The sequence below is a fragment of the Heliangelus exortis genome, chromosome 4 (genome assembly GCF_036169615.1).
Source record: "Heliangelus exortis chromosome 4, bHelExo1.hap1, whole genome shotgun sequence".
Classification (NCBI taxonomy): Eukaryota; Metazoa; Chordata; class Aves; order Apodiformes; family Trochilidae; genus Heliangelus; species Heliangelus exortis.
In genome coordinates this window covers 3203994-3224348 of record NC_092425.1, presented here as the reverse complement: position 1 = coordinate 3224348, position 20355 = coordinate 3203994, and the positions used below count along the sequence as shown (strand labels likewise).

General features: G+C 42.0%; 1 protein-coding gene across 4 annotated transcripts in view; it reads left to right on the top strand.

Annotated features, from left to right (window-relative positions):
- The window catches only part of LEF1 (lymphoid enhancer binding factor 1), a 66636-nt gene extending 46617 nt beyond the window's left edge, over positions 1–20019 (top strand). For 2 of the 4 annotated variants that reach the window (XM_071742649.1, XM_071742651.1), the window contains 6 exons: positions 400–522; positions 1187–1349; positions 3972–4079; positions 6150–6198; positions 6870–6910; positions 18855–20019. In XM_071742649.1, coding sequence (XP_071598750.1) covers positions 400–522; positions 1187–1349; positions 3972–4079; positions 6150–6198; positions 6870–6904 — 478 coding nt within the window. In that variant the 3' untranslated portion in view covers positions 6905–6910; positions 18855–20019. The remainder of the gene's footprint in view (positions 1–399; positions 523–1186; positions 1350–3971; positions 4080–6149; positions 6199–6869; positions 6911–18854) is intronic. The other 2 variants (XM_071742647.1, XM_071742650.1) reach the window with 2 other exon arrangements.
- Positions 20020–20355: the final 336 nt, after the last annotated feature.

Genomic DNA, 20355 nt, shown 5'->3' with positions numbered 1-20355 from the left:
TTCTGCATGGCAGTTCCCTCCTTTGCATTGGCTGGTGGTGGATATTTTAAGAATGTTTATATCTTGGTGTGGAAATACAGTTTTTGGTTAAGAAAATTGTATTTTTATTGCTAGTCAGTGCAACAGTACAACCATTAAATGTTTCCTGTCTGCATTGCTAAAACTGTTTGCCTGAAAGGTAATAAAATAACTTATTTACAACCAAAATGTTGACTGATCTGTGTGTTTGTTTGTTTTTTCTTGAATAAATGGGCTACCATGTATAATCTTTAGCCATATATTTTTCATGCACTCTTAAAGAAGTCTTTTCCATTGCAAACTCTGTGGCATTTGCATTCTTGGGGCATCCTGCTGCTGTCATCAGTGAGGTTTCAGACCCTCCTTTGTTTTCTCTTTTAGGTTTTCACATCACATGATTCCTGGTCCTCCAGGCCCTCATACAACTGGAATCCCTCACCCTGCTATTGTAACACCTCAAGTAAAACAAGAACATCCGCACAATGACAGTGAGCTAATGCATGTGTGAGTCTGACTTTTTAATGCCAAGGACATTAAAAAAAAAAAAAAAAAAGTGCCTTTCATGACCTCTTTGAATTTTAACTCTTCTCCTATAACTGAAACAAGAGATGTGGGCTACTGTTTAGGAGGAGTAATGAGACACAAAGCCACTTCTCATTCCAGCCCAGCACTTTTTAGCTATCAGCAGCAGTCACCTTGAGCCAGACATAATCATGGACCTGTCTACCTCTGAGTGTTGCTTGAGAGTGAACTCACAAATGTGTGCAGGAAAAGGTCCTAGCTGCTAAATTTACCAGTAAAAAGCAACCGTAATTCTTGGTACTCAAGGGCAAAAGGCCTAAGAAAGGAGTGGATGAAGAAGTGTCCTCCTGCTTGCAGTGGTGGTCTTCTAGCCTCTCAAAAAGAGAATTGAGACAAGTAATGAATTTGGAGCAGATTCACTATCAAATGTTATTTGTTAGAGATGTCACCTCCATGGCAACTAAATCAAGACAATTCTCTGAAAAGATAAGAAAGTGGATGGAACATGACCACTGAAATTCTCATTTTTACTGATACTGTAACCGCAGTCTGGTAATTTTCCACTGGATTTTTGTTTTTTGGCTGAAAGTAAATGGATGCTTTTTTTCTTTCCCCCCTCTTTTCCCTTTCCCCCACCACGTTTTAGGAAGCCTCAGCATGAACAGAGAAAAGAACAAGAGCCAAAAAGACCTCATATTAAGAAACCTCTGAATGCTTTCATGTTGTACATGAAAGAAATGAGAGCGAACGTTGTAGCAGAGTGTACTCTGAAAGAGAGCGCAGCCATCAACCAGATTCTTGGCAGGAGGGTACGTACAGGAGGGTGTGTGTGTACTCACATGTGCTGCTAATTTGTGTGTGTTTCCCTTTAGCTGTGTGTGATGGCTCACTTTCTGCTTGAGGTGCTAACTAATGTGCAACTCTCAAATTAGCTATAGGAGATAAAACACACGACTAAAAATAAAAGCGGTCTCTGGATTTTCTTTTTTCAGCATTAGCAACATCATCAAGTTGGTGTCTGTTCCACTCATGTTATGGTGTCAGCACCTCGGGCATTAAATTATCCTCATTCACACATGGAAGGACCATTCGGACCATTCTGGGTCCTCCCTTAGGCTGGCACCCATCAGAGCAGGAGGGGATCATTCGAAGATGAACACTGGAGGCCAGGGGAGGTAGAACTCAAAAGTGAACATAATGTGGCCCAGTTGTAAAGTCATGGAGGTCAGGAGGGTCCTGTGGAGGTCATTTAGTCCAACACCTTCCAAAAAAAGGTATAGATGTATATAGAGGAAGGTATAGATGTATATAGTTACATCAGGTTGCTCAGGGACTCGCCAAGTTTTGAATATCTCTGAAGTCACCAGCTGGGTAGTGATGATCCCAGTTCATGTCCCAGAGCCTTGCTGAGAGCTGTTTGTTTCTGTGGCATTTTGGGCATGTTTTGTTCTTCCCATGCAATGAAAAAAAAAGAAATAGATGCAGGCCAACCCACAATTACAAGCTTTATATTCATTGTCAGCGTTGTTCTTCCAAGGGAAAACTACAGAGGTAAATTCCCATTTTGCTTTTGACTGTCCCGGAAATGAGGAAAAGGATGAGTTTTATATCGGTCTGAGTTTGAGTAGGGATTATTCAGATCCTCTTGACAGGTCACCCCTTATCTTGACCACTGAGGAAGGCAGTACTGAGCAGCACTGCAGCCTCTGAAAGCCCTGTGCTTCAGATTGGGACGTCAGGACCTTAACTCCTGCCTCTCTGTTACAACCTGAAGATTGCATTCCCCCCTCATTGCCCCAAACAGAGCAAAAATTGCTTGGTACTTGCCCCAGCTCCTGCAGCATTCTGCCCTCTCTCTGATGTTCTTGTTGCCTCCTCTTGAAGGTGCTTCGCCCTTTCTGTTCTTTCGTGTGGGTCTTGAGGATCATGTTTGCATTCTCACTCCCTCAGTAATCCATCTTGGTTGCTTGGTACCTCAACCTTTTCTTAGCCTGAAGGAGGGCAGTGCCTTGTTTATCTCCATTTTAATAATGAATCAAGCCTCAGTGCTTCATTGCCCACTTTTTCCACAGCTTGGACTCTTCCTTTCATGTCACTGTTCTCTGTGGATGTACCTCAAATTCCCCTCCTACCGTGGTACAAGGAAGGCATTAGCTATCCAATATAATTGCTTGGACATGAATTATTATCAAATTTGGTGTTCAGTCATCCTGCTTCACTATTTACCATACTCTGGGCCATTCAGCAGCTGGAGCCACCTCTGTTCTTCAAGAGCTGAGGGTCTGGATGCTGCTGGGCTCTCTGATGCCACAGCAGAACATTCACTGCCTTCCAGTTTTGCTGTGCTCTCAGTAACACATCAAACTTGGCAAGTCAAGGCACAAGCCTTTTAGTTCTGACACGTAGCAAAATGACATGTTAAATCACACAAATGTGACCTGAAGTTCTGGTTCTGGAAATTATTCTTGCATGAGTGTCTTAATGATTTCATGTCTGGTTTGGGTTTTTTTTAAATAACTTCTCTCCCTGCCCTCCCATGCATGATGTCAAAATGCAACAAGAAGACATGTCTAGTGCTGCAGCACTGGAAAATTATTCTAAATAAAAGATCTTTACTCTGTTGGGTTCAGGTCAGGTGTTTCAACAAGACCAGACTTACTAGATACTGATGTAGCTGTACCTTTTCAAATGAGCATGTTGTGAGGGTTTGTTTTTTTCAAAAAAACTAGAAAACCCCTCAAGTTTATCTCTACTTGGCTACAGGTCTATTGGTGTAATTTGGAAGACTACATTTCCATGGGTTTGTACCTTAGAAACCTTTTATAGTTGCCAATTTCTCTTTTTTCTGTTACATCAGTAAGAAACCAGAAAGCAGGTACCTTGAAGCTCAGTACTTAGAGGTGGATCTTGGAATAGCAGCCTGCTGGTTCTGAGAAAGCCCTCTGTGCTGGGTCTGAAAACTTGCATGTAACTGATGCTTAAAACCAATCCACATTATGCTGGGGAGCTTGCTGGCCTTTAAAAGCAGCCCCAAACCCTTCTGCTTCTGGTTTGGTGTTTTGGTTTTTTTGGTTTTTGTTTGTTTGTTTTTTGGGGTTTTTTTTTTGGTTTGGTTTTGTTTTGGTTTTGTTTTGTTTTGGTTTTTTAGGGTTTTTTTTGGCTTGTTTTGTGTAGGCCTTTTTGGGGTTTTACTATTTTCTGAGCTCTGTTTCCATAAATGATTTTTTGCCTTGCTGAAGGCACTTGGCAGCTGCAGTGCTGACAAATGCCTGCAAGTTGGTTAATAAACACGGGTGCTGGTAATTGCTAATGAATTTCATTTTTGCAGTGGGGAAGGACTAAATCAAAGTCACAAGAACACTTGCTCATGTCATCTGTTGCTTAGGTATGAGTTATTTCCTAGTCTAATGCTATGTTTATTTTGTTTCCAGTGGCATGCTCTCTCCCGTGAAGAACAAGCAAAATATTATGAACTAGCTCGTAAAGAAAGGCAGCTACACATGCAGCTTTATCCAGGCTGGTCTGCAAGAGACAACTATGTAAGTTGCTTACTTGAAGGCTTTTTTTTTTTTAAATTAACTTGCTTTTCTTCCTTTTCTTTTTCACCTGTGGGAAGTTCTGGATGGAGGAATGGTGGACAGACATGTGACATAAGCCTTGTATTTGTTTGCACTTTAAGCATTCATAATTTGAGATTTTGGTGGTGGTGGTGTTGAGATGCTTCTTCTGAAAGTCACGGGGATTTAGGGCAAAAAAAGAACATGCAAAGTTTTTTTTGTAAGACAATGGCCAGTACTGCCTGAAAGCTTATGTTCTGCTGGACAGCTGTGAAGTTGCCATAATTTTTTATTTAATCACTTGCTATTCAGAAATCTTATTTACACCTGAGCAAAAAAAAAAAAAACAAAAAAAACCAAGGGGAAAGAGGGGTACACAAACTGAACTTTAGCTGTGTAAATGTGTGTAAGTGAACTTCATGACAGATCCTGCTTTTATACCATTTGGTGAAGCTAAGAAGTTTTCTTACAATTCCCCTTTCTTTTATAATTAAATATCAAACAGGTGTCAGTAGCACATTGCAGAGCATGCCCTGCAGAGTTACATTTTTGTGCTTACAATGAGCTGTCAGGGTAGTCAGATGTTAAGTTATGAAACTCACAAGCTGCAGTCCTCAGAGACTCACCCTAGCCTGAGCTCTGGGCTTCTTCCCACCAGCTGGGACATTATTTACTGCCATGAAAGGTACAGGCTACACGTGGCTCAGTTTTCCATTGGTTTCAGGTGGGCAGTAGTATTTCTCTGCTTCAGTGAAGCTTTGTGGACATGGAAAGAGTATGAGGCAGCTAAATACAGTGTTAACAGAAGCTGTAGAAGTACCCAACATTTCTAATCCTTCAGCTATTAAGAAAAATTATTGTTCAGAGAGAAAATTTAAAAATTTTTTAAAGAAAATTTGCATTGGAAGGTACAGTCTCTTAGGGACATCTTTGGCACTGACACAGAAACTATGTGATCATCTCCAAAGCAAATGGCTTGGTCTTGGTGACACCCATGCCCAGTTTTGTTAGCACAGGCAGCACTGTAAGCTCTAGCAGCTTGTTTCTGCCAGGTTGGTACAGTCATCTTCCCTAGCAGATGAGCTGTCATGTCCTTACAAAAGGTAGGGTTTATTTCCAGTAACCAGGCCCTGTCAACAGAGCAGTCTTGGAATATACCTGGGAACATAGTGTCTGGCTGACAATAGAGGACAAGACAGAGAAGTGAGAAGGGAGAACATCGAAATGGTAATTAGGGAGATGCAAGAATTGGTTTAAAATTTCAAATTAAATTTCAAGTTGAATGTCAAGGTTTAAAATTTTGAGTCTAAATCGACCTTTTTGTTTCCTGCAAGCTGCCAGCTCTGGCCTTTCCCACAGATGGGGGTGCAGGAGAAGGCTGAATAGATGGGTTGGCACCATGAGCCTGCACCTGGGCTGGTGTCCATGTGGTGTCCAAGCCTGATGTCCATTTCTGCCCTGCACCTCAGTGATGTTAAAGGTGCTCTGCTGTACAGCATTTTGTGCAGCACACTGCATTTTCCAGGCACAGCCATAGGAGACTTGGCTTTTGTTAAGGTATGAGTGTTACCAGGACACAGTTTTAGTTGTCTGGTTTGCACCCTGGGGACATGTCATGGTTGTCATAGGTACTTTCAACACTCTGCCTGCTGTTGCCATGTATGACAGTGAGAGTATCTGAATGTGTGAAGGGTTCTTGTAAGAGCCATGAATTATGATATCAACATATGTGTCAACAGATTATTAAGAAGTCTTTTAGATGCTTGTGGCTGCCAGCACTAGTTGAAAAACTGCCAGGAATTGTAATTCCGTGTGGATATAAAGATGTGTATTGCTCATATTCTCCATAGATGCTGAGAGCAAACCCTGTTACCATTGCAACAGTTGGAAGTGGGTTAAGAAAAGGTTTTCGTCACCCCGAAAACAATTGGGTTTTTTTCCTAACCACTTTCTCAGTGGCCAGATGGCCCTCATTTCTATGCTGTGAGGTGGGGGAGTGACAGAAACAAGCTCTGTGCATGTAATGGTATGGTAAAATGCTCTGTTTTTCAGGGGAAGAAAAAGAAGAGGAAGAGAGAAAAGTTGCAGGAATCAGCATCAGGTAAGTCGTGACCAGCTCTGACTTCCCATTCACCTCAGGTATATTTTAGAGAGCTGGGGCTTGTGCTGTTTAGTTTTTACCTGCTTTTCTCTAACACTTGCTTCTGACAGATGTTTTAAGATACTTCATTTTGAATGCAAGCTTGGGAAAGTGCACACAGCACATGTCTCTATGCCCTCACACCTTTCTGTGCAGCAGTCCTGACTGCATCAGTATCTTTGGCTGAACTTACACCTGGCTGCAATCTCTGTCCTGCTTTGCCTTTGCTTTTCTCCTCAATCAGTGTTGTCTCATCCTTAAACTTAAGCACTCAAATACAGTGTGGGATTGCTGGACACTGGAAGCTCTACACTGACCTCTTTGTAGCTTGAATATTTTTTTTATGGCTGTATTTTACATTTCTGTGGACACTAACAGCTGCCTAATAGGTTGGCTAAAAGCATCAGTGAGGTTTCCTCATCTCCTATAGAATAGATACAAAGAAACACCCTGTTCCCCCCAACAAACATGGCTGGTATAAGAACCATAAAAAACCCCAAACCAACAACAAAACCAAAAACACATTAAAAAAAAAAAAAAAATCCGTGTGATACTGTAGCAAACAAACTTATTTGGAATGTGCAAAAAAACTCTGTAACAGAAATTTGTTAAAGGAAAACAATCTTCTACAGGTACAGGCCCCAGAATGACAGCTGCCTACATCTGAAGCATGGTAAGAACATCTCTAAAGCTTTCCTGATGATAAAACTGAATTGTAAAATAAGCTTTATTATAAATTCTATGCAGTAACATGAATTTAGCAAAAAAATTGCAGAAGTATCATGCCCCAAAGCTAATGTTACTTTGATGACCTGATGGTTTTTATACCGGCTATCCATGAGGTGTTCACCATCTTACTTCTTAACCTTAATATTTTCAAAATGACCATACCTCACTGACTCGCTGCAAGTCTGCCTGTGAAGCACAGGGATGGGTTTGGTAGGCAGTGCAAACCTTCTCAGCCAGCAGAATGTCACATCAGAGCAGGTTAGATGCTGGCTGCACAATACAATTTAGGTGCTGACATCTACAAGATGCTAGCTAGCTGGGTACACTTTAAAAAAAATTTATTCATCTGTATACTAACAAAACGTGCTAAGAAAATGGGACTGTATTTCAGTTTATCAAGTATTTCTACCTCAGTGGTACAGTGGTATTTCATGTATGATGCAGATTGGGGTTTTGTTGTTGTTGTTGTATATAACAGTGTGTGTTCTCTCTCTATATCTGCACAGAAGGTGGAATGAAAAGTGATTACACAAACCCAGTAACACCATCTAGTCTTGTCAGTGCACACAGTATCACCACTGAGATCCTCATTTCTCAGTGTTTGTGTTAGAAGGCTGGTCCCTTAGTTTCCTACATATTTTCTAGTAGGAATTACACTCCTTTGCCATAGTAGCTGCTTCTACACCATCCAATTAACCCTGACTGCTCTTGGGAGATCCCTGAGAATCCCAGGAACCGTGCAAAAGTTGAATCAGGAGAGGTTTAGTCAGATATTAGGAAAAGGTTTTTCACCCAGAGGGTGGTTGAGCAATGGAACAAACTCCCCAGGGAAATTCTTAAAGCTCCAAGCCTGCCTGAGTTCAAGAAGCACTTTGGATGATGCTCTGAGGCAGAGGGTGTGATGCTGGGGGTGCCCTATACAGGGACAGGAGATGGACTTGATGATCCTGATGGGACCCTTCCAACTCAGCAGATTCTGTGTTTCTATGAAAAAACAACCCTTTCTAAGCTCACCTAAGCCTTACGACAGAAATGGGCTCTTCAGTCCTCTCCCTCTGCCCTGCTTGGCCACACGATCCCTTTGGCAGTCAGAGAGCTTAGCAAAGCAGCCTCCTCTTGGCCCTCTGCTCAGACTGCTGGCCAGAGAAAGTCAAGTGAAGTTTGCTCTGTGCAGTCAGGATGATTCAGGCCTTTTTTTCTGTAGTTACATCATTATGCTTGTTAGTCTAAACTTGGTTGGGCTTAAGGCTTAGGGGTTGTTTTCTTTTAAAGCTGAAGTCAAGCGAGGAGGGAAAATGTCTGCTCTTTTTTCTCTTCCTGCTAAGCAAAAGTTTTTCAGGCAAGCAGACTGCCTTGCTCTTTGCAATATGCCTGAGTCATGCTGATTTTAGATGTGGATTGCAGCATTTGGGGTTTGTAGCCTACACAACAAATGTAGCTGTAAAGTTATGTTAGTTACAGTGACTGCCATAAGTATTATACTTATTTTTAAAAAACCCAACAAAAACATATTATAATTGATATTTTAGTTTAGTTGTCAAGGTCCATGATTTTTTTGAGTATTCCTTTCCCTTTGGTGTACCAGTAAGCAAAACATAATTTCATCCAAATGGACACAGAGCACTCAGTAGGGACTGGCACACAGCTGAGGTTCAAGTGACAGTTAAAAACAGGAGGATATTTGGTTTCTTGGATGCCTTAGATTCTAAGGATGACTGTCTTGCCTACACTGAAATCTGTAGTTTTGAGCTGAGAAAACTTTGATTTTCTCTGTGTTTTCAATAGTAGAGGATAAGCTGAAAAAGCAGAGGATGTGTGCTCTGAGTATTGTGGGTTTTCTTGCTTTTCCCTTCTTTCCTTCCTTCTCCCTGTGGAAACTGCTGGTAATCCCTGTCTGTCTGTCTGTCCTGGTGCAATATATATATATAAGATGGAGTGTGGGAACAGCAGGTATCTTCTGCCACTGAAGAGGGGGTGTGTTGGGGACTCCATACATGAGGCAACCTCACTAAATGTTGTGTGCTGAGTGAGTGCACTCCACTGGAGCCACACAGATGTGCTCTAGCTTGAAGTAAATGCACAGAATGATTTAGAGAACCTGAATCAGCCAGACTTCAAAGCAAACTTTTGAAGGTTAAGACTCTTGCCCTTTGCAAGCCTAATCCAAAAAATGTTTTGCCTACAAGCGTAATATCTTGCCAGGCCCACAGCAGAGCTGTTGTAGTCTTTACTGGAGGGAGATAATAAGTTTGGGAATGCCTTTCAGTCAGCTCTGCAAAGAGCTCTTGAAGACAGGAAAAAAAACTGTCTCTCTTGCTTGTATGGATGGTGCAAGGAAGAGGGGGAAGGAGGGTGGGAGGTCTGGGAAGGAGACAAGCCTTCTGTTATCTGAGAAGAATCAGAAATGAGTAGGTGGCAAGACCAAAGAAAGAATCTCGAGATCAGCACAAAGGAGATCAGCCAGGACTGTAATTATGGTGATGTAAGTGAGAAGGATGAAATGGTGGGAGGGTTGTGTGGTGGGATGTTCAGAAGAAAGTAACGGAAGAGACACGCAAACAGAAATTATTTAAGATACTGTGAAAGTTTTGGGGTGTTGGGTTTGGGTTGGGTTTTTTTAGTGGATTGTTTTGGTTGGGTTTTGGTGGTTTTTTTTTTTGGGACCATGAACACTTCAGCTCAACTGATTTTTAAGGTGGATCTCTAACCTGCTTTTTGGCTTGGACATCATTTGAGTGGTGAGGTCAACGTGGTAGCATTAAGTTGCTCCCTTCTCGGGGTCATAGACAGCAGCAGGAGTCTTAGGGCTTTGCTGCTCAGACTTTAGCTGAGTTCTGCTATTTCCTCCAGCCTGCTGAATGTCCAGTTTGCAAAACACTTCATAGTGTTAGAGTGCTGTGACCTGGTGCTCCAGTCTGTGCTAAATTATCCTGTGGTACTCCAAAGCATCTCCCCATTCTTGAAAAGTTGTGGAACTGTCTCCAGGCAGGGTTTTGTTTTCAGTTGACATGGATGGAGTAATTTTTATTTGTTGAAGAAATAACTCATATTTATTCTTTCCTTCTGAAATACACTGAGAGTGGCATGAGACCTCATCATGCTAAAATTCAGCTTGGGAGAGGCCAGGAGGGGCAGGGAAATGGAGAAAGCTAAGATTAAGGGCAATGTAGAGCTCATCTGTTGAGCACCTGTCAAAAAGGTGGTTTCTTTCTAGTTACTTTAGGCATAACATTGTAAATGGGAGCAACTTTGTGCCAGCAGTGGAGATTCCTGATTTCCTATCCAATTTGACTTTTGGAAGGAAAAAAAAGCTGATTTTTAGCATCTTATGAGTACTTTTAACACAGCAAGGAAAAAGAAGGGTACTAAGCAAAACTTCTGATTGTTCTGCAATGGGGAAATAGTTAACTTGTTATGACTTGCTGTGTACAATAATTGTAAAAGACACATCATTTGACACGTGTCAGGATGCAGTTGGGAAGTCCTCACAAGCTACATAATTTAGCATTGTGTTTTGGCATATCTTCAAGGGCTAAAAAGAGTGATAGAGAAGCTCAGCAGACATTTGAAAACCTGTGAGAAGTGTATTTGTGGCTTGCAAAATTCCATGACAATTAGCATTTAGATTAGCAGAGCTTTCAAAAAAATGAAAAAAGTTGACTTTTACTGATTTACAATCAGAAGCACTTAAAAGGATCAGATGAAAACTGTTTAACTGTAAACAATGAATTATCTATAACCTTTCAAACTTCCTACGGGGAAATTAGTGCCAAATTTCAGTGCAGAAGTCGTTTTTGAATAGTGTTGTAACAAACAATCTGTGACTGGATTATCTTTTCCTTATTACTTAGAAATAAAATGGAGTGAGGCTGTGAAAGCAGACTATAAAGCCAGAACACTGAGGCAAAGAACTGTCTGATGACTGTGGTCATGCTTGACCATGGCTTTCTGGCCACCATCCTAGAAAGGAGGTACAAAGAGGATGTGGTACCTTGCTTTCTCAGGCATGTGTTTTCTAGCCTGGTTTGTCCAGTGCTCTGGAAATTTTTGCTGGAGTAGTTGCAAATGAAACAAACACTCCATCCCTTTCCACACCCCATGACTGCTCAAATATAGAGAACTTGGAGGATTTTTGCAGAATTTCACATGTGAGAATTTGCAGGGATGGCGGTGCAGACATGTCCTCGTTTGCTTTCAACATTATGTTTCCTGTGTCACCCATGGTTCTCTGCTCCCTCTCTTGCCTATGAATGGTGGCCTTCAGTGTAGGCAAGAGGGACAGAATGAATAAAAGAAAATTTGCTGGGTTGAAACATTTCTATTATTGAACACTTTGCTTAACTTCAGCCTTTTCCACATACGCACGGAAATTTCCAAAGACAAAGAGGATAGCCCCTGAGACAGATTCCTGCCTGCAACTTCATTCTGACTCAACGTTGGTCTTGCTGGGTTGAAAGATAGAAAACCTCCTCCCTTTCAGGCTTTCTGACATCTAGAGAAATGTCAAAGAGCAAACCTGAAGCACAGCTGCTTCCACGAGGGTGGCTGCTCCTGCAGGGCGCTGACAGCTGCTGGGGGAGATGCAGCAGAGCAGAGCGAGTGCCCAAATTCCCTTTACCAGCCTGGCACAGGAGCTTTGTGAAGTGCAGGAGGAAAGGAAGGAAGGAAGGAAGGAAGGCAGGAAGGGTATAAAAGCTATTTTGGGTGCAATCAGAGACTATGGGAGGAATAAGGGCAAGTCAGGGTAGGGGCCAAGCATAGGTTTCCTAAATAAAAACCATCAGAACGCTTTCAGCTAGAGCATCAGCATAGATACTGGGAGAGGGAAACAATTAAATGTTGTAAATATTTATATGTTGGTGTTATGTTAGTGTTTTTGCAACCAAAGGGTGTAGCTTCCTAGCTGACCTTCAGCACTGCATGTTTGAAATAGACACTGACAAAGGGCAAAAGTAGCTCATTCTGGAGGTGAGCATCTAGAACCTATTTATTCTGGCAGAGATGCTTGAGCTGCAGATGCTGCTGTGGATTTAGAAATGCCTTATGAAGTCTGGACTCAGCCACATTTACAAGTGATTAAAAGAAACCCTGTCCTGTTTCATTTCTGAGGTGTTAGCAGGAGGCAGCTTGGGTTAGAATGAAGAAACAGTGGGACAACTATTGTTCTACCTCTTCCTGTGGGATGGGGTGGGGACAGGGAGCTGACGGCTGGTGCACTATTCTTCTCTGGATGAAAATGGTATATTTTAGTGGATTTAGTAAATTGCCACCAGACTGAGGATTCTAAGGTCATTTGTTTGCAAAAACAAACTCTTTCATAAAGAAAACCTAGATTTTACAATGTGGTTTCATTTCCAAGTGGATGAAACCCTCAGCATTCTAGTGTTCATCTCCGGCCTGTATTGAATTTTTTTTTTTTTTTTTCATGTATTTACATGAAAAATTTCAAAATGAGAAATTGATACTGTATTCCTGAACAGCTAGAAAGCAAGTTGTTATGACATTGGTTAAGTCTTTCCCATTTGTTTCTGGAGACCAAGTTTGGGTGAAATCTGTCCCCAGATTTCAGTGGAATTGAAAGCTTAGCAAACTCTTGCACTGAGCATTTGTTTCTGTCTGCCTCTGACTTTTAGAGATTATGATTGGATTGAAGAGGTCTTCTGATAACTACATGAATGCAAAACCAGCCATCCCGAGGACAAAAAAACCCACAGAAAAAACAAACCAAACCAAAAAGCCTAAATTTGATATTGCAGATGTCCCTGCTCCTAGAGCTAAGCTTCTCATACCAGGCAATTCCTTAATCCTCCACTTTAAGACTCTTTATGCAAGTCATCTATTTAAATCTCTGATCCTTCACCAGCTTGTTAAGACTGTACCATATGAACAGTTTTGAAAGATGGGAAAGCTGTACAAGGAAGGGAGCTCACAGCAGGGCCAGCTGAAGCACCAGTCTAACCAGTTAAATGTGAGGCTGGCAGCCAGTTAGACACTGTGTGCCTTGGTGTCACCTCTTGGGACACCAGCTTTCTGCTCCTGGTTCCAATGGTTGGAGGAAATGTTGGAAATATTTCTGCAGCAAAGGTAGCTTTGGGGTGTAGTGAGGTAGCAGGGTTAGAGGCAGGGAGGGAAATGGTACCAGTGGCCATCTCTCTGAATTAGTGGCCCTGCTGAGGGATGAGGAGGTAAAAGAACTGAGGAGGCTTAACTGAGCAGAGGCAATTTTCTGAAGGTGCTTCCCCCTTGCAGAAGTAAGATACATGTTTCCTAATGACTATTAAGTTGGATCAGAAATAAAGTCAGGAGTTTTGAGAGCTCTCTACCCTTCACCTCTGGTATACTTAAAATTGCATGAGGTGAAATGTTACTGCCAAAATATCTCCATATAATTAGTTTTATGGTGTGTACATTTGCCTGACACTAGGTAAGATGATGTTCTGATGAATAGTTGAGTTGCTTCCCATGTGTGTGTCTTCTGAGGTACACAACAGGGCACTTGTGTATTTCAGACCAGTAGAAAATTTTTACTGAGGTGACTTCGTTGTGCCAAAGTAAAGCTGATGTATGGGACTTCTAGAGTGGTTTCTGTTTATCACTGTCTTGCACTGGGAGGGCTGCTCTGTGGATGTGTCTGTAGAATTGATGAAGGTCAAGAAGATAATTACCTTTGGTTTCATGAAAACAACTAAATTATTCCATGGATTAGAAGATTTCCATGTTCAGATTGTCTTTCAGAGTACAGTGTAAATTCTAACCTATGTTTAACTGAGGCAGAAAACATACAAAGAAAATTTCACCTATGTAATTTCTTGCTTCAGAAAGAATTGCTTTCTTTAGAAAACAGATCATGTCTGATCTGTTAAAGCAGGTGAAAACTGAAGCTGCAGTTTCAGTGCCTCTAGAACTGAGGCAATTTTCCTCACAGTTAAAATAAATAGTTTTTAAATAATATTTTGAATAGTTATGATATGCCTTAAAGATACAAAAAGGGGACAAGCCTATTTCTTCCTTCCTTGCCAGATCACTTTTAGTATATTATTCTTCTTTGAGAAGTTGCTAGAGACAGCTGCCTAGAAGTAATCTGTTTTTTATTACAAGCATGGAACCTCTCTCCCCTCCCACTCCCAACAGGAAAAATACATCCTGGGTCTTCCAGGTGGATCACTTTGAAGATCTTAGCTCAGTGATAGAGCTTCTAGTTTCATACTGCCTACACTGAGAGCTTTGATAAGAGCCACACCTGCTTTGGCATCACTGACTTCAGCTGCACAAAATGGGAGCCCTAAAATACCTGGGCGTTTCCCATCCTGACACTAACCTGCTCTGGAAAAAGGTCTCTGACTCCAGGGCTTTGGTTGGGTTCACCTAAAGCATGTAGGAGGCCAGAAGTTAGGACCCCAGGCTCCACCTGTAGTCACTGGAGAGGTATTTTCAGGGATGGCTGCTTTAGGGCTTATCTAAACCAGCAGTGGATAATTTTTTACTGGAGACTCGGTTACCATCAATAGGCTGAGGCTAACAGTAGCACAAAAAAACCCCAAACAAATCAAAAATTGCCACTGATATAACTTGACACTCTCAGACACATGGTGTGATGCTGGGGGTGCCCTGCACAAGGTCAGGGGTTGGACTGGATGATCCTGATGGGTCCCTTCCAACATCTGCATATTCAATGATAACTTCAACACAACAGTATCTGCTGCAGAGTTAGGATACAATTTTATGTTATTTCTTTGGCAACAAAGGCAGCTTGAAAGGTTTCCTCTGCTGCCTGCTGGTATCCAGCTCTCACAGAGAGGGCTTTTTCCTGTCTCCCGTAGGTCCCTCCATCCATGTGCTGCAACAGCTTGTGGGACCCTGCAGCAAACTGGATTATTGAAACGACTGGGATTTTGTTAGGAGGTGGTTGGTTGGTTGGTTTTTTTTTTGTTTAGAAACAACAAAGGTTGTGGAGTGTTTGTTTTTGTTTGCCCAAACCATTTCAAGGATCTGGTTTAGGCTGAGCCCACAAACCATGGCACAGCTGGGCAGGAAGAGGAGCAGACACCAGCATCTATCTGCTTGTGCCTGAAAACTCCTTCCAGCTCTGCTGCTAAAGAAAATACAAAGGGGCTTCACAAACAGCATGAAACTTTCTGATAAATAATGACCTGCTTTTGCATACCCGAGTTGCTAGAGGACTGGATAAACCCTAGCAGTAAGTCGAACATGTTCATTTTGGACTTCAAAAGGAAATGTCAATTTCAGCTGCTGGGTCCCTGACTTTGCCATGTTGTTTGAAGTACTGGAATAAAAGCCAGGTTTGGAGCCTGACTTTTTATATATATATATATATATATATATAAATACCTTTAACTGCAATAATATGCTTTCTTGTCTCTTCTTACAACTGTATGAAAACCCATGGTGGGGAAAGGTGTAGGAAAAGAAGCACCTGGTTTCAAGTTTTTCCTTTCTTTTGCCTCCTATGAAGGTTTAGCTCTCCCTTCTATTCTGTGCTTACTCCTGTACCTGTACAGACTCTCTTGATTTTCTTCCATAAGTGCTTCTGATTAGCATGACCTGGATGAAGCTGCATAGTTCTTCTCTCTCTTGTTCTAGCAATATGGAGATGAGTTAAAGACTAGAGGAGCACAAGGCCCTTGCAGACTCACCCTTCAAGCCAGCTCATTCCCAAGCTCAATCCCAAGAAGGATTTCTGCTCCCCCTCGGATGCTCTTGCCCTCAGCCATTGAGCCCAGGCTTGTTAGAAAACTTTAGTTTTACAGTATAATTCCTGCAACTTCAGTTGTAAAACTTTTCTTTTTGACACTGAATAACTGTTGAATTCTCGTTTCTGTTTCTTATTTCTGTTTCTTACTCGAGGTGGGGGTGATTTTTTCCCCTTTTCCTCCTGCAGTCAGATGTACACTGCAAATGGCACAGACAGTGCCTCCTATTGTGGCTCGGGCTCAAGACTTCACATATGTAAAATGTGACTTGCAGCACTTTCTTTGAAGCCTAACCACAGCCAGGGAGCTGTAATTGCAGTCTTTGATTGCGCCGACTTCACTTGTGGATTGGGCTTTGCTAGGGCATGCCTGGCTTGGCCAGACTTCAGCTCCAGCCCCCCAGTGAAGCCTTAGATGTGGGAAGTCTTCAGTCTCCTTAGCACATGCCTGTGGTTTCTTGAAAAGAATCCTGATTTGACCTGTTTTATATCTGTAAGGCAACACCATCGCCATTCCAATTTTTTTTTTTTTTTTTAATTTTTTTAGGTAGTACTTGGTTTATCAGCAGTAGGAGCAATTTCCAGCATGTAGCTGGGGGGGAAGAGGGCAGGGTTCTAGACTGTGTTTTCAGGATGGCTACCCTGTCATTTGCTGCAGAAATAAAAATATTCCAGGCTTCGGGGTGCCTGACCCCCTGCAGAATTACAGCAGCATCTGCAGCCTCTCTTTTGGAGCAGGGGTGAGTGGGTTCCAAGAGGAGAAATAGGAAGGAGGACGGAGGTGCAGGAGCTGCCTTTGGGTCGAGGAAGCCGCAGTGGCCGCTGTTTGAAAAAGCTGAGGGCCAGGGCAAGGCCATGGTCGTTGTTTTAACCTCCTGACTTCAAAGACAGCTTGCTGGTAAGGAAAAGGGGGGGGGGGAAAGGGGAACCGTTGCAACAGAAGAGCATTTCATTTCCCTTCAGTGCAGTAGACATTCCTGGCTGCTAATGGGGAGTAGCTCTGAATCACAGCGCTTGTATCAGGCTGCTGTGAACTACTGGCCTGGCGCCTCAAGGCCATTCCTCAACAGGAAGCTGAATGTTTTCATGTAAGACTGAGAGGAAAACCTTCCCAGGAAGAGCAACCTGGACCAAACCTTTGAAAATCCGGGATGAAAAGGCGCAGAATAAATATAAAGCTGCAGGGTGCTCTCCCCAGTGTTCCTCTGCTGTTTGCTTGGCCTCTCTCTTTCGTGCTCCTTGGAAAGGTAGAGCCCTTCGTAGCTCTTTGATCCCCATGTGTTATGGAGCACTCTGCTACTTTATAAAAAAAAAAAAAAAAAAAAAAAAAAAAAAGAAAAAAAAGGCAGGAAGCTCAGAAGGTTTTTTTTTCAGTTGGGACTTGGGTTGGTTTTATGAGGAAATAGGAACTGAATAAGTCAATACAGACCACCTCTGTTGAAACCACTGGTCTGTCAGTGGACTTTCAGCTGTGCTGTTTAAGAGGCCACAGTGGCTTTAAATGTCCTTTTGTGGCTACCAGCAGCAAGTGAGGATTATTCATTATGTATGAATAATGTATGTATTTGGGGGGAGGGGACAGTGTCCTTCAAATTTAAGCTATGCAGTGCAGTTTAGCATAAATCTGTGCCTCTTCTTCCTACATCATCTGTAGCTAAACGTCAGCATCCTCAATTTTCTCCTAAAACAATGGTCACATGGGTGGCCCCTGATTAGAAGTCAACTTGTTCAGTAAGATTTTGGAGCCTCTGCTGGTTCAAAACCAGTTTTGGAGGCTTCCTACCCTGGAGTACGTTAGCCTGTGTAACTCCTTATTCAGAAGGAACCAACCCGTACAGGCAAAATGCTTTGTGTTCTTTCTAGTGGTTTACACAGAAGCTCTAGCAGGTGGGAAGTGAGTGCCCAGTTATAAAATGGTCCAGGTTTAAATACTCCTGCTGTAATATTTGCTGATTAATTCTGCATGTGGCTCTTAGAGGCTTGAGCAGTCTGTATATTAGGATGAGTCTACCAAAAGTTTGAGTTGTGGTTTCGTCGACTCCATTTCTTTATAAACTTGTTCTGTCTTGCCTTGTGTGATTCAGGGTGCTGGCAGTGTATCCATCTTGTGTGACTAAGCATTTTTGTTTCATTTGGTGAAAAACTCAGTCACCTTCTCCACTGAACTGCATTCCTCTGCTAATTTTGGTCATTCTTAAAAGCTCTGCTCATTGATCCCTCTACTTGTTTGGCAGCTGAGTAGTACGCAGAGGCCCAAGAGGTTAACACACATTTTTTTGAGATACCAATAATCCTACCATTGCTGGAGAGCATGTGTCTGTCTGTGGAAAATGCCTGACTCATTAGACAGTCTTGGGTGGAGTCCCTGTTACAACCCAGTTGTCTGGGTTAGAAGGGCAGGGGTGATGGTTGAGTTACCAGTTGTGTAAGAAGTCAGCTGATATAACCCAGACACCCAGTGATGAAGAACTGTTCCTCTCTGGATGAACAATACAAGTCAGGTTTCTACTGTTAGTCTTTTTGCATACTATAAGGACACAAAATCTTCCCAGATATACTGAACTTTACTGCTAGGTTAGAGTCTTACAGCTCTTCTGCATCTGGAAGGCATCCCCTGTCCCACTGAAGAGCAGAAGATCCTCCTCAGTCATGTGGATGCACGGTGGAGTCAGTGTTCACACAGACCTCACCCCCCACATTACTCTACCCAGCTGCTTACAGAAGACAGCATTTCTTTGTTCCTGCAGGGAGCAGAAAATGAGGATCTGAAGTAGAGGTTTAATTGGCCTCAACCACTGTGGGACCAAAGCCTGAGGATGTCTAGTTTTGTAACATATATCTGGGTCAAATGTTGTATATAAATGAAATCCACTACAAAAGGGAATTACTTCTGTAATATGCTGAATGTCTACAGAGCTTAAACCCCCACCTTTCCAGTTGGTGTGGACATCTCTTTTTGCTTCCAAGTACACTCCAAGCAAACTTCAAGCAAGAGCAAATAGCAACACCCTACACTTGGCTTTGACACAACTCTATTAGTGCATCTGTAGTGTCAGACTTACAGTGACCCATCACCAAGCTTCTTTGAAGGATTTAAAAAAAAAAAAAAAAATTTAAAAAAATTTAAAATAGTCCTTATCACTCTCTTTCTCTCTCTCTCTCTCTCCCCTCCCTGTAGGTGGGAAAAGAAATGCTTTCTCAACTTGCAAAGCAAAGGCGGCGACACCAGGACCCCTTCTGGAGATGGAAGCTTGTTAAACCCTAGGTGTGTCCTTCATCCACACAGACCACCCCCCCAAGGAGTCTGTCTCGGATGTCATTCACCCTGATGTCACTGCTAGAGACACTGAATCATAAAGACAATCACTGCCAAATTCCTTCACTATCACGAGGGTCCAGCCCTGATTATAAATAGAGCAAATGAGCTCCTGGATCAGCAGAGGAGCTTTTTTTTTTTTTCCTTCACTCCACCTCTACCTTGCACTCTTAAGCCCCCATCTCATCTGTGTCCATAGCAAATCAGCACACAAAGTAGTGTGGCTGTCACTGCCTGCTTCAGCCAATGGAATAATGTAGACCACAGCTGCCCCTTACAGCCCATGGAGGAATGGAATTTGCCTGGACCAGGATGACACACTCGACCTTCTTTTTATTTAATGGTGCGACAGGATCAATTTTGGTTTTAGCTTTTTTTAAGAAACTTGAATGCTTTTATATTTTAACTTTTAGTTTGTAATTTCTTTGGTGTATATTTTACTAGGTATGAGCTTTTAAACAAGTGTCGGAAATCTGAAATACTTTTGTAAAAAAAAAAAAGGGGTGTTTCTTTTTTTTTTTTTTTTTTTTTTTCTGCCAGAGGAAAAGCCTGTATGGAAAAAAAAAGGTGGCTTTTTTGTTAAAACTATTTGTAACAAATAGTGGCCTCTCAGTCTATATAATACAGTGTCCTACAGAACTAAATAAGTGTAACAACAGCCAGCTGGTCAGTAGACACAGGTCAGTCTTGCATTATCTACTCTGTAAACATAAGCAATACATCCAGCAAATCTGACTGCAGTGAGTTCTCCTTCTCACCCATTCCCCTTCTCCTTGTAAAAAGCCCAGCACTTGAATTATTACTTCAATTGTTCTGTATTTGTATCTGTTTTTGTTAGCCTGTTAGTGGGATTTTATGCCAGTTGTTGAAATGAGCATTGATGTACCCATTTTTTAAAATAGTAAGGCACAGCCTTTGCCAAAAATACTGTCAACTGATTTTTTTTTTTTCTTTTTTTTTTTTTGTCATTCCAGTTTGAGTTAAATGTGCTGAGCATTTGTTTTTTAATAAAAGCTTTGTAATAAAACTAAAGTCAATTGTCTGGCTTAAAAAAAAAAAAATGAGAATGACTTGTGCTTGATGGAGTTGAGACCCTCAAAAGCAGAAGGAAGGCACAGTAACTTCTAAGGCAGAAGTCTTTTGGCCCAGCCTTCCCTTGTAGGAAATGCCATGTGTCTGTTGGGCTGTTTGCTCACCTCAAGCCAAGTCATTTGGGAAGATGACTTTCCTTTTGTGCCTGAAGAAAGCAGTTTTCTCTAGTTTTCCTGTAAGCAGAAAGGAAGGGCCAGGCTTGGTGCTCCCTTATGCTGCTTGGTTAAATATGGCCCAAGCGGAAGTACCAGGGTCTCTTATTCCTTCCCAC